This window comes from Panthera leo, chromosome B4 (genome assembly GCF_018350215.1).
Source record: "Panthera leo isolate Ple1 chromosome B4, P.leo_Ple1_pat1.1, whole genome shotgun sequence".
Taxonomy (NCBI): Eukaryota; Metazoa; Chordata; class Mammalia; order Carnivora; family Felidae; genus Panthera; species Panthera leo.
In genome coordinates this window covers 43,165,934-43,179,936 of record NC_056685.1, presented here as the reverse complement: position 1 = coordinate 43,179,936, position 14,003 = coordinate 43,165,934, and the positions used below count along the sequence as shown (strand labels likewise).

Below are 14,003 nucleotides of genomic sequence, written 5' to 3'. Positions count from 1 at the left end.
TATGGGGAGTGGAGTGGAAAGAGTGGTTCTAATAATAAGCCTAAGGGGCTATCAGAGGGAAGGGTGTTGGTCAAACACAGAGATTAACAGTCTGGGGTTCCAGTGGAAAAAAAATTAAATCTTAAAAATGATTGGACAGGTCAACAAGTGAGAATTAGTGCCGAAGCAGAGACTTTATTTTTTTTTTATTTTTATTTTTTAAATATTTATTTATTTATGAGAGACAAGGAGAGACAGCATGAGCAGGGGAGGGGCAGAGAGAGAGAGGAAGACACAAAATCATAAGCAGGCTCCAGGCTCCGAGCTGTCAACGCAGAGCCCGACACGGAGCTCGAACCAAGGAACCGTGAGATCATGACCTGGGCTGAAGTCGGGCGCTTAACCGACTGAGCCACTCAAGCCCCCCCACCCCCCTGCATGCAGAGACTTTAAAAGAGTTGGCTTCCTCTGCAGGAAGAGTTGGCTTCCTTTCTCTTCCTTTTAGAGAAAAGACAGACAAACACAAAAGTCTTAACGTAGAAATGAGGAAGGGAGCAAGGTCTCACTTGTACTGAGAAAGCAACATGGTCAGAGTTTTGGGGAACACACTTCTGCACTGGAATTCGAAATGGGGTCAACCAGGAACCCTTAGTCTCCCATTCCTGAGGGCTCTTACTACTTCATTACAGCTTCTCATCTATTATAACTGCTATTTTTTGTTTGTTTGTTTTGACTTTGCATTGCCTTTGCAGTGTCGTGGGCCTATTTCTTTCAGAAACGAAGACTGAAACCAGCTCCCTTCATCATACAACGTAACATTCTTCAAGCCAGATGTACTAACTCCATCAATACTTGAAATAGAAAATATGTTTAAAAGAAAAAAAAAAGGAAAGGAGACAAGTGGGAAAAATAACACACCAGAGACACAAGTCAAGAGGTTGCCAGTTTCTTTGGCATGGCTCATTTTCCATTTAGAAATGCTTTGCAATCAAAATAAGGGTGAAGTGACTACTGGGCGTGTATACACACGTACATGTATTTATTACTTTTGCTTGAATTTTTTTCTTATTATATTTAAATTTTTTTTTAACTTTTTATTCAGTTTGTTGAGAGATGGAGAGAGACAGAGCATGAGCGGGGGAGGGGCAGAGAAAGAGGGAGACACAGAATCCGAAGCAGGCTCCATGCTCCGAGCTGTCAGCTCAGAACCTGATGCGGGGCTCGAACTCACCAACCGTGAGCTCATGACCTGAGCTGAAGTCGGACGCTTAACCGACTGAGCCACCCAGGCGCCCCTTTTTCTTATGACATTTAGGGTAGAAAAGGATATTGAACATTGTCAAAAAAACCTCCCTAAGAAAATCATCGTAAATGTTGAACACACGTCAACATTTTAAAGGTTCCATTCTGCATTTTGAATTTATAAAAGAATAAAAACAGTATCAATTATCCATAAAACGAGCCTGTATTGAGATATCCATTTCCACCTGTGTTTTGATAGCATCGGATATTGCTACTTTTCTCAGCAGCTTAAAAAATGTACCTTTTGGCAATCAGAATGATAACAGCTTTTTGGAGGGGTATTTTTCTGCCCAGTGCTAATTCCTATCTATCAACGCTTTCTGATACTGCGGTCAGCCCCGGGAGGGAAGTGCTTAATTAAATGAATGAGCTCTTAAGTGTTGCACAACTGTTTTCTTTGTTTTCTCTTGCTTCCTGTCCAACCTGTGCTGCTGATTCCAAAAACAGAGCAGCATCCAATGAACTTAAGAAGGAAGTTTTATATATAAAGCGATAACACGCTCCTCCTTGCTCCAGAAGTAATGGGAGAGGCTATTCTACGTGTGATTGATGGGTCCCAAGTGACTTGTTCCAAAAAGTAACTGATCCTTCATCGTGCCTGACTATAAAAGCAACAACGTACAGGGAAAGGCAGAGTGGAAGGAAGAAAAGAAAGTGGATAATTGGGGCAGCTAACATCGAATAAGAAGAAAAGAGAGAGAGAGATTGAATATTTACCTTGAAGTCTTTATTGTTCAGACACTGGGATAAAATGGTGCCCACCATTTTTCTGAGCACCTTCTTGCTTCATTTTACTGTTTCTGTGGCTTCAGAACCGTAAGGAAATGTATACCCTGTATTCTTACCCTGAGTCCTGGCAAAGTGACCAGGGGAAATGCGTGCTGTGTTAAAATATGATTCTACTTGACTGTTTCAACTTCTGAGACTGAGTGCTGGTTTGCCTTATAAATTTTAAACAAGCATATGAGGGAATTAGGACCTTTTTCTTAAGATGCCTCTCTCTACATACTCAAGTTTATCGCAATGCTATGAAAAATGTTTCAGAAACATTTCAATACGTTAAAATTGTTTCTTATGCGTGTTCTGCATTTCTGCTACACTTGTTTAAAGCCTTGGTTACTTTCTTTGCACAGGCAATATATCCTATGGGTGTCCTCCGTGATGCAGAGTCATTCTACAGACAAGGCTTGTCTCCACCTTTCAAACCTTAACGAATCTGTATCCTTGAGTGTTGTCCTAGAATATGATGGATACAACACCACGATTTTTGACCAGTATGTGGACGACGATAACTTCTACGCTTGTGCAGATTTCAAGGTGAGGCACTGAACTTGCCGTTTCCGAACTTCAGCGCGGGTGAGGAAATTATTACTGAAAAATTATTTTTAGAGAGGGGTCCCTGAGTGGCTCCGTCGGTTCAACGTCTGACTTCGGCTCAGAGATCATGATCTCATGGTTCGGGAGTTCGAGCCCCACATCAGGTTTGCTCCCGTCAGCGCAGAGCCTGCTTGGGACCCTCTGTCCCCCTCTCTCTGCCCCTTCCCCAACTTGCGCTCTCTCACAAATAAGCATTAAAGCATTACTTTTAGAGAGATAACAAACCTTGATTTTGGATGCAATGTGGAAGCTAGGGAATGGGATCAGAGACTTCCTGAGAGGCAAGAAACAAAAGGAAAATTTACCCATGCAACAAAACCTGTGAAATACTGCCATTATTCTTTCATAGGCAGTGATAATCAAGCACAATCACTGCCCTTTGGATAGAACCGTTTAACAATATGAGGAAAGAAAATACAGGTAAAAAGAAGCAAGATTGACAGTGAGGGCAACACACACACACACACACACACACACACACACACACACAGAAAATAGAAGGCTAGCGGACGTAAAAATAAGTTTGTCAGAAACAGTCCTCATGCTAACTAAAGCAATTGTAAAAAGTGGTCTCTGAGTCTCCCTTTAAGACATAAGGTCCTGGGGCGCCTGGGTGGCTCAGTCGGTTAAGCGTCGGACTTCAGCCCGGGTCACGATCTCGCGGTCCGTGAGTTCGAGCCCCGCGTCGGGCTCTGCGCTGATGGCTCAGAGCCTGGAGCCTGCTTCCGATTCTGTGTCTCCCTCTCTCTCTGCCCCTCCCCCGTTCATGCTCTGTCTCTCTCTGTCTCAAAAATAAATAAACGTTAACAAAAATTAAAAAAATAAAAAAAGACATAAGGTCCTCTCTAGAGGCTCGCGGCCTGAGAAGCCAGTTTAAGACCTTATTTACCAGCTCAATGTCTACAACTTGTTTTCCCATTCTCTGCTCTTTAACATGAACAGGTGTCTCAAAAGTCCTCTGAGCCCTTGGCCTTTGTGACATTGCGGGCTAAGGGAGAGACTCTTAAAATCTTCGAGAGGAGGTCCGTAGCACTCGCTTCAGAGGAGACCGTAACCTTTGTGCAGACAGATAAGCCCATCTATCAACCTGGACAGAAGGGTAAGTCAGTGTTCTTGTTTCCTTTGTTTCACTGGCCTCAGGAAAACATTCCTCAAATTTAGAGCACCCCGAACGTGTGAATGTCAGTCTCAAGTTTATTCTGAATGGTACGGGATCACAGATTTCTCGAATTTCTACTGGCCGCCTAGGTCAGTTACATAACAGTGCCCTCCAGCCCCAGGAACTGAATGCTTTGCTTCTTAAACGCGTGCATGCCACTTTAAAAGTTTAAAAGTTCTAGTGACAGACTTTCGTAATAAAATGGATACGAGCCTGGAATGCAAAACGTTTGGTTTCACTTCTTGCTCCATAATTTACCAGTTGGGCCAGCCAAGTAAATCTCTGTGTAGACTCAAGTCTTTTCATCTGTAGAATGGAGGGAATAAAAATGCCTCCCTTCTGGAAATAGTGTGAGAATAAAATGAGACAGTCAATGTAAAATAGGACCTAGCACAAAGACTCCTTATTATTATTATTATTCGTGCCAGTAGAAATAATCACTAATCTGATAACCTAAGCAGAGTTCTTCTATTTTCTTTAGTATTGTGGTAAGTAAAAGGTGGCAGAAAGAACACCAAACTAGGATTCTGTTTTTGTTTTGGCTGTACCAGTAAATTATTGGATTTCGCCAAGGAAATTCTGCTCTTTGAGATCTTTAGCTTTCTCATTTGTAAAATTAGGGGGTTGGATGACAGCATCTATGTATTTTCTTCTAATATTACATATTTGTATGATTTATTTTGAAAAGAAATAAAAGAATTAAAACAGAATTCCTATACTGAGATTTTTTTCCCTGCATTATATTCTCTCTGTACTTATTAAAATGTTATCATGACTGTTATGTATATAAAGGTAGTTAAAATGATCTTTCTGGAATTCTGCTAAAATTAATTTAATGTTTGCTAACGTTACTATCCTTTTCCAGAAAATTATGTTTAACTTCTACTATACATACTTCACATTTTTCTTTCTACAATTAATTCTGGCACCAATTTTTTATAACGTTTATTTATTTTGAGAGAGAGAAAGCACGTGCGTGCATGCGCACACATATGCAAGCCGGGGAGGGTCAGAGAGAGGGAGAGAGATGCCGAAGTGGGCTCCACACTGTCAGTGCAGAGCCCCATGTGGGGCTTGAACTCACAAACCGTGAGATCATGACCTGAGGCAAAATCGAAAGTCAGATGCTCAACTGACTGAGCCACGCAGGTGCCCCGAGGCTCCAATTTTTAAGGTGTCCCTGTGGGCCATTTAGGGCAAAACTTTCCAGTTGGTGGTAGCAGCTTTGGTAATAATAGAGCATCGTCAACAGTCAACAGAGGAATTACAAATGTGTAACGAGAGCTCTTTCCAAATAGGACCCAAATTTCAAAGGGTCACATCAGAGCTAGGGGACACAGGGCAGCATTCCGTGACAGCAAGACAATTAATTGCTATGTCTATTTACAAGCATTCGTAGACATACCTATGTCTATTTACAAGCATTCATCCCTTCTTCCTCTTTTCTTTTAGTTCAAATTCGCATCGTGACACTGGATACCAAGTTCAGACCTGTTGAGGAATTGGTGAGTTCATTAATTTCTAACGGTACAATGAAATCGAAGCAAAGTAAACAAATCCATTACCATCTAAAGTGTCACCAGGAGGCTTTGCATAAGTACGGAAATTGATTCTAACATGGAATACTGTACAGGTGGAGTTTCAATGCTGACCCCCAAATTTAGAACTTGTCTTTACTGGGAGTTAGTTTGTACTTCTTTAGGTCTTTTCATCATATAAGGGGGAAAAAAATGGGTTGCATGGAACCTGCTTTCCACTTCCCTGATGAGGTTCAGGATCTCTCACATTTGGGGTTTTCTTGGCACGCTTAGCTACGGAAACTTGGTCTTCTGCGAAACTTAAGGCCGTCTCAACACGAAGCCAGACGATCTTAACAATGCAATTCTGGCAAAAAAAAAAAAAGAAGAAGAAGAAAAAAAAACACTATTACAATATTAACCTGCATTTTTTTCTTTTCAGTATCCATTGATCACACTTCAGGTAAGCGATCTGCTTTATCACACTCATTATTTTGAATATTCAGATAAATAAGGATGTGTGTGTGTGTGTGTGTGTGTGTGTGTGTGTGCGTGTGTGTGTAGTTTTCATTACGTGTAGTTAGAAAGTAAGGGAACTGAAATAAGGGGAAGAGAAATGTTTATCTACTTACAATGTAAGGCATCAGCCGAAGATGTAAATAAAAAGCTGCCACTTTGGTATTGATCCTGTGTGGCAAATGCAGTAATGGATTTCCACAGAAAATGAATGATTGGGCTCCTTCTAAGGGAGGTTTATGTTTAAAATTGCTTCATTTTGGCTACTGGCCCTTCTCAATGTTAATTTAACCATATCTTATTTTAAGGAAATAGAAAACACAAACACCTAAAGGTTTGAAATAGAGTCGGTGATATTATTACAAAATGGACCCTTTGCTTTCAGAAAATAGTTAATGGAGTCTCCTTCTACAGTTCAAAGCTCTAGTGCAGTAGAGTGTGACTTAATTTCAGATCTTAAGTCTGTCAGTAAATCTTTTGTGCCCATCAACTCCAACATATGTACTTTAATTTCTACGTGCAATATGTATTATTACTATTAACTAAGTCTAAATGTTAATATACTGAGGGGCGCCTGGGTGGCTTAGCTGCTTAAGCGTCTGACTTCGGCTCAGGTCATGATCTCGTGGTTCGTGAGTTTGAGCCCCCCGTCGGGCCCCGTGCTGACAGCTCAGGGCCTGGAGCCTGCTTCGGATTCTGTGTCTCCCTCCCCTCAGCTCCTTCCCTGCTCACACTCTCTCTCTCTCAAAATAAATAAAGATTAAAAAAAAAATTAAATGTTAATACACTAGGATCTAGGTTCATTGTCATTATATATGTATATAAATATTCCAAATTGTCTTTATAATACGAATTTTTTTTGTCTTTATAATGCGATATATAATATAATTTTGTATATATATATATACAATATAATTTTGTCTTTATAATACGAATTCCTTCTTACGTGGGTGGCAAATAGCTCATCCTTCCAGTAGGATAAATATCAAGTCAGCCATTTTCATGTTTTCCGCATCCTTCGTAATCTGTAAATAGCATTATCTTCACATCCTAGTGTGAACACTAGGATTCTACCTTCACAGTTACCTTCACAGCTAGTGTTCCACTGAAAGCAACAGAAAGCTTAACCAACATTGGTTTAAATGAGTAAAAGTTTTATTGTTTTCACAAACCACTAAGTCTGAGTGCAGGCACTTTAAGGTCTGGACAAGAACAACATAATATTACGAAGGATCCGGGCTTCTTCTATGTAACCTCTCGGCTGGCCTCAGTGTGTTGTTTTATTCTCAAGGCCAGCCGCATCTGATTCTTTTAGAAATAATGTCTACTCGGTGACTTCTACTTACATTTCATTGGCCAAGCTGGTTACATTGGTCATTTCATTGGCCAACTTGGTTACATTGGTCATATGGACAATCCTTACTGAAAGGAAGCCTGGAAAATTAATTTAGTTTTCTAGGTTTTATTGTAAAGGAGAGAAAAAAAAATTAAATTAAGTGAGTAGTAAATAATGTTTTTGTTTCTTTGTAGAAATCTTTTTATCAGGAATTCTTTAATCACAACTGGTTGATATCTTTAAATAGGCTTATGGAAGCAGGCTCACATAAGATGTAATATGCTAAAAACAAATAAAGAAGAAAATGTAGAACTCCCATTAAACAGCTCTTGCATGCATTGTGTAAATTCATAACCAGTTTATTTATAGACCAAATAAACACCAGTGACAAATAGAAGTATTTGTTAGAATAAATCCCTCCTTATGCATCTGTTGGAGTGGGTCCACTCTACTGTGGAAAGCACTACTCTGGGGCAGGCATGTTGCGTTTTATTTTTTTTAATTTTTTTTGTGTTTAATTTTATATTTGAGAGAGAGAGAGAGAGAGACAGAGTGTGAGCAGGGGAGGGGCAGAGAGACAGAGACAGAATCTGAAGCAGGCTCCAGGCTCTGAGCTGTAACACAGGGCCTGAAAAGGGGCTCGAACTCATGAGCAGCGAGAGCATGACCTGAGCCAAAGTCAGATGCTTAACCGACTGAGCCACCCAGGCGCCCCTGTGTTTTATTTATTTTTTTATTATTATTATTTTTTTATTTATTTTTGAGACAGAGAGAGACAGAGCATGAACGGGGGAGGGGCAGAGAGAGGGAGACACAGAATCCGAAACAGGCTCCAGGCTCTGAGCGGTCAGCACAGAGCCCGACGAGGGGCTCGAATTCACAGACTGTGAGATAATGACCTGAGCTGAAGCCGGCCGCTCAACTGACTGAGCCACCCAGGCGCCCCGCCCCTGTGTTTTAAACTTGTTAACTATGGAACTCTGGTTCAGAAGGACAAAAATCCAAAGCAATAGTTAGAGATTGTTGTTCTTATCCTTTTGGGGCTTAACAGAGACATACTGTAATATTGAATTTGTATACCCGAGGAAGTTATGTTATTGTCACAGTGCAAGATATTAGTGCAATAAAATGGTAGTTTTCTTTACTTCCAATAACTATAGAAGGTACTCAGAATAAACAAAGAAGGGATAATACTCTTCATGACCTCTAATTTTATTTCTTCTTTATTTCTAGGATCCTCAACACAATAGGATTTTTCAGTGGCAAAATGTGACCTCCTTTCAAAACATTACCCAACTCTCATTCCAACTGATTTCAGAACCAATATTTGGAGATTACTCTATTATCGTGAAAGAAAAATCAGGAAAGACATTGACACACCAATTTACTGTTGATAGATATGGTAATGAATTACTACTTATGGTTGTTTCCTTATAAAGGAAGAGTTCAAAGGGCTGAACAAAACAAATTTTATGTTAGATTTAGCCAAAAGATTTAGGTGAGGCTTGATTTGATTTTCTGCCATTTTCCTTTCTTGGGGTTTTCTGCTTTATCATCCTTCCTTCTTGCCCTGTATCCTTATTCTAACCCCTGACCTTCCTACCTGGGAAATGTCTCATCTTCTAGAATCCAGACAATCTTCTAAGACGATCTAAATGATTACGATAAATAACATGTGAAGTTCTGAGAACAGGGAAGATAAAGGAAAGGCCCTATCACTTACTGGTGCCACACACAGAATTGGAGGCAGTTGAAATGTGGGCTATCGAGATGCATACATAGGAAAATGTTGTGCACAGAAACTTACCTAGTTACATGATTAGTTACATGATTGCCATAAGTTTTTCTCACCAATGATTGTAGGGGCTGAAGTCTATTTCTTTTTCTTTCCAGTGTTGCCCAGGTTTGAAGTTAAGGTCAGTGCACCACAAACAGTAACTATTTCGGATGATGAGTTCCAAGTGAATGTATGTGCTAAGTAAGTATTCAGGAGATTTGACTCCAACGGTCAATATAGAGCTCAGAAAGAATGAGAAATGAGATTAACCATGTAACTTTATTTATATGCTTCCTTTAAGATTGTTAGAGAAAGAGTGAATTCTCGTTGTAAAATATTTTAAAAACAAAGAAAACCATAAGAAATTACCTGTAATTAATTCTGCCGATTGCCATTTACATTGTAAGGTATTTTCTTCTAGTCTTGTATGAATCTTTTCATATTCATCAACTGCAATCATCCTTTTCTATACACTATAATTAAGAAAACACGTCTTCATATTCAGCTCATCTTTTATGAATTCCAATTCCTTGCTGCATAAACATAACTCTATGTGGCCATACCAAATTAACTTTTCTTTATTATATAACATGGAGGCTATTCAGCTTTTTTCCGTACTATTATAGTATATGTCTTTGTGTATAAGTGTATAAGAAGTATCTTCTGAATTAAAAACGATTTACTTAAGAAAGATGTCCAGAACTGGAATTGTCAAGACAGAATGTATAATATTCTTTTAGTTTTTTGATTGCCATATTACTCACTAAATACGTTGCATCAGTGTAAAGTTCCAGCAGCTGATACAGAAGTACCTGCCTCACTAAATCTTCACCATCATTGATATTTTCATTTTAAATAAAAAAGAAACTCTTCAAAATGTCATAGTGGGGGAAAAAAGGTATTTTTAGCAATTAGAATTAATTTGAATCTTCCTCGTGTGAAGAAAAATCCTGTATGATTTGAGAAATTTTAGTTTTCTTTTTGGGAAATGATTTCAAATGCCTTTTACATTTTTAAGAGTATGATGCCTTTTCTCAAATTTCTAATAATAATTAATATAGTTAATATTTATTGAATGCCAATTTCTGTGCTGAGCATTGCCCTTATTATATTCTTACCCCCATGCTATGTGATAGGAGCTGTTATCATCTTTATTTTAGAAAAAAAAGATAACAAGACACAAAGAACTGAAATAATTTATCAACAGTAATGGCGCCTTTTGATGGCCGACTTAGGATTTAGACCAATACTATTTGACTTCAGAAGTACTCTTCTAACCAAGACCTCTGTTATAATTTATATAAACAATTAAAAATTGTAATATATGACATATTTGTTCCAACTTTTTATTTAATTGGCGACATGGAAATAGTTTGCTTTAGAGCATTTTCAGAGGGTTTCAAAGTAGATTTTGACTTTCAAAATATTCTTGAGTAGAGTCAAGGTACTTTAAAGATATATTGGGTGAAAGGTTGACAGTATCTACAATGTTCTTTGGACTCTAGTACAACTTTACGAATGTTTTCTTGTTTTGGTGAAGAGTACCTGACACGTGCTAGAATTTCATAAACGTAATATATGAAAGATGTAGATATGTGTGCTAAAAATAAGGAGGTAATCAAATAAGCTTCAAAAAATCCAGGCTCCTAAACTAGTTTCACTCATAAAATCCCACACAAGCCAGAATTGTCAATGGGATTAATACCTATAATTTATCTGCCCAGGGGTATGCTAAAAAAAAAAAGTACGACACAGATATCAGGAGAGCCAAAGTATTTATCAAGTATCGCCTTCATAGGAGACTTGCTAAACTAACTGTTGATACAGAATTGGGAGTTCTCAAAAACTTCTTGAATGTTACATTTCATTTAGATTTGAAATGACATGGTATTCAGTTATCAGCAATCATGATGCCCTGCAACAGGACCAGGCAGTTGAGACAGAAGCTCTCGTGGCTACAGAAATATTTCTGGGCAGGTTACAGGAACAGGATGAATAAAATCAGTATGTCTAGGAGTGAACATCCATGCATGAGTTGCCTACTTCAGGTCGCACGCACTACGTCTGTGCCTTGTTTCTTCAGGACTCCCTGGCACTTAACTTGAGAAAACAACAGCAAGCCAGGGTATTTTGGCAAACGACCTCCTTTTAGCAAACAGGGAAGAAAACGCACCTATAGGCAAAGACACCTTAATAAACTGCATTAGTACCCACCAAAAGCTTTTCAAATCACAAAGGGAAAATGTTTATTCTTTCTGATCTGTACGAACATTTAAGCTACATATTTCACAGGCATGTGTTAACCCCTAGAAAATACGACAATGAGAGTTTTATTTTGTAAGCAAAAGACAGTAAGAAGCAATAATAAGATATGTTCAGTTGTGTCACCTGTGGCCTGATCTGAGTCTTGCCGCTGAGTTATATGTAATTGATCTTTAAAGCTCACGGATGATTTTAGCGATTTGGCTCGAATCGAATTCTCAGAAGCATTGACAATTTTTAAGTAGGGAGAGAAAAGCAACTTAGTGGAAGAGCCCGGACTGTGGGAAGGGAGGAAGATCAGAGTTTGAATTTCAATTCCGTATCTTACAACGTAGGCGAGTTGCTTGACCTCAGTTCACTAATCTGCGCAATGACATTATACACCGACGTCTCAGGATCGCTTAAAAAATAAATTAGATCATCTGTGTAACCACCAGATACAGAGTAGTGCCCAAAAATTAGAAAAAAAAAATCATTGATAAATTTAATTATTTTCAGTTTTACTACTTACTAATTTCACAGGTGCTATGTTTTTCTAAATGAAGCAATCCTCAAATAACAAAAAATTTCAAATCAACTGTATTTGCCTTTGATTGAAATTAAAAAAAAAAAACCCACCTTGTGTTGTGGTTTTCTGTGTGTTTTAGGAGAAAATGAGATATTTATTTAATCTCACCCCACAAGACATACTTTTGATCAAAATTTATCTAGTTTATGCCAATCTCCATACCTGCTGCATTTGTTGGATGTACAATGAGAATTGTTGTTTAAAGTATTGATCTGGGGGAGCCTAGGTGGCTCAGTCGGTTAAGTGTCCAACTTTGGCTCAGGTGATGCTCTTCCGGTTCGTGAGTCACAGACCAGTGTCGGGCTCTGGGCTGACCGCTCAGAGCCTGGAGCCTGCTTCAGGTTCTGTCTCTCCTTCTCTCTCTGCCGCTCCCCTGCTCGCATTCTGTCTCTCTCTCTCTCAAAAATAAATAAATATAAAATTTTTTTTTTAAGTATTGATCTGGAAGTATTTTAAGATCCTAAATAATCCAGGAGCGCCTGGGTGGCTCAGTCGGTTAAGCCTCTGACTCTTGGTTTCTGCTCAGGTCATGATCTCATGGTTTCTTGAGTTCGAGCCCCACATCGGGCTTCAAGATGACAGTGCAGAGCCCGCTTGGGATTCTCTGTCTCCCTCTCTCTGCCCCTCCCCTACTTGCACTATCTCTGCCTCTCTCAAAATATAAATAAACTTAAAAAAATGTATCCTAATAATCCACATGTTACTTAGATCCATATATATTTTCTGCTAAAAAAAAAAATGGTGCTGCAGACAAATTTTATAATATTTCTATCAGGCTAAAATGTAATTTAAAAAACTCGATGTGATCATTAAATCCCTTTTGCTGAGACTTTAGGTTCTACATTTCCCTGAATTTGATTTTTGTTTTCTTTTAAGTAGGCTCTGCGCCCAACGTGGGGCTTGAACTCACGGTGCTGAGATCAGCCGACACATGCTGTATCAACTGAGCCAACCAGGCACCCCTTGAGTTTGATTTTTAAAAAGGCAGCCGAATCCTCATAACAGATCACATGCCTAATTGAATTCAAATTCGGTGGGGAAGATAGCACTAATAGATGATGATTGCTAATAGAATTCAGTCATTGGGGTAGCCATACGTTCCAGATTTCATATACAATTTCTGAAAAAGCCCATAAAATAGGCCCATGGTATTGATCATCTATAATTGTCACTACACTTTCTCCTACCAGGTACACCTATGGCCAGCCGGTGCAAGGAAAAGCTCAAATCCGGGTGTGCAGAAAATTCTTTTCCTCCGAGAACTGTGAGAACAACAACAATGAAATATGTGAACAATTTATTGCGCAGGTACAGATCATCATTATTATTGTCATTATCATTATATTTCATTATTATTCTTTCTTCGATTCTGTAGAGAAGGAAAAAATCCTCCCTCTACCCTTTAAAGTCTTCCACTGGACTAAATAGAATTAAGTTTACATGAAGCAGGTTAACAGGAGAAAAAAACCCAAAATTTTATTAGGTACATACAGCGGTCCCATAATGAAATTGAGGTCCAAAAAGATGACCAAGGCAAGCAGCTTTTATACTTTTTGACAGAGGGACAATAAATTTGTGAGGAATTGACAGGACAAAGAAAACAGGTGTTTGTAAGCTTTAATTAGTAAGGAATTCGAATTGGAATTTGGGTCGAGGTAGTAGATTAGAAAAAAAACAGCAAGGTTTTTTTTGGGGTTTTTTGGTTTGTTTTTTTTTTTTTCTAGAGCTTTCTTGGCTTTAAAGTCCCTGTCTCTGGTGGTAAGGATGTCTTTTTACTTTTTAGTGCAGCGAGGGTGCCTTTCACCTGGGAGTTTTTTTCCCTTCTTTCAGGGGGACCAAGGAGGATCTAAGTGTCCTTGCACCGGCTCTTCCTTAAGTAACTTTTATGTAAAATAATCAATATGCCTTGGGGCGCCTGGGTGGTAAGTTAAGTGTCCGACTTTTGATTTTGATTTTGACTCAGGTCACAATCTCATGGTTGTGAGATCGAGCCCACATCAGGCTCTGTGTTGACAGCATGGACCCTACTTTGAATGCTTTCTCCCTCTTTCTCTATCCCTCCCCTTCTCTCTCTCTCTCTCTCTCTTTCTCAATAAGTAAACATATAAAATAAAATAATAAAATGAAATTAAAATAAAATGAAATTAAATGATAAAATAAAATATCGATAAGCCCATGTGGCATGTTTGGGGGGAACCTGCCCTTGGCCC

The 14,003-nt window shown here is 38.8% G+C and overlaps 1 protein-coding gene across 1 annotated transcript in view; it reads left to right on the top strand.

Moving 5' to 3' along the window:
• Positions 1–1,753: 1,753 nt before the first annotated feature.
• The window catches only part of LOC122224220 (ovostatin homolog 2-like), a 54,005-nt gene continuing 41,755 nt past the window's right edge, over positions 1,754–14,003 (top strand). Inside the window, exons 1-8 of the mRNA XM_042945767.1 lie at positions 1,754–2,097; positions 2,415–2,598; positions 3,601–3,757; positions 5,270–5,322; positions 5,777–5,797; positions 8,420–8,588; positions 9,080–9,164; positions 12,984–13,101. Coding sequence (XP_042801701.1) covers positions 2,033–2,097; positions 2,415–2,598; positions 3,601–3,757; positions 5,270–5,322; positions 5,777–5,797; positions 8,420–8,588; positions 9,080–9,164; positions 12,984–13,101 — 852 coding nt within the window. The 5' untranslated portion in view covers positions 1,754–2,032. The remainder of the gene's footprint in view (positions 2,098–2,414; positions 2,599–3,600; positions 3,758–5,269; positions 5,323–5,776; positions 5,798–8,419; positions 8,589–9,079; positions 9,165–12,983; positions 13,102–14,003) is intronic.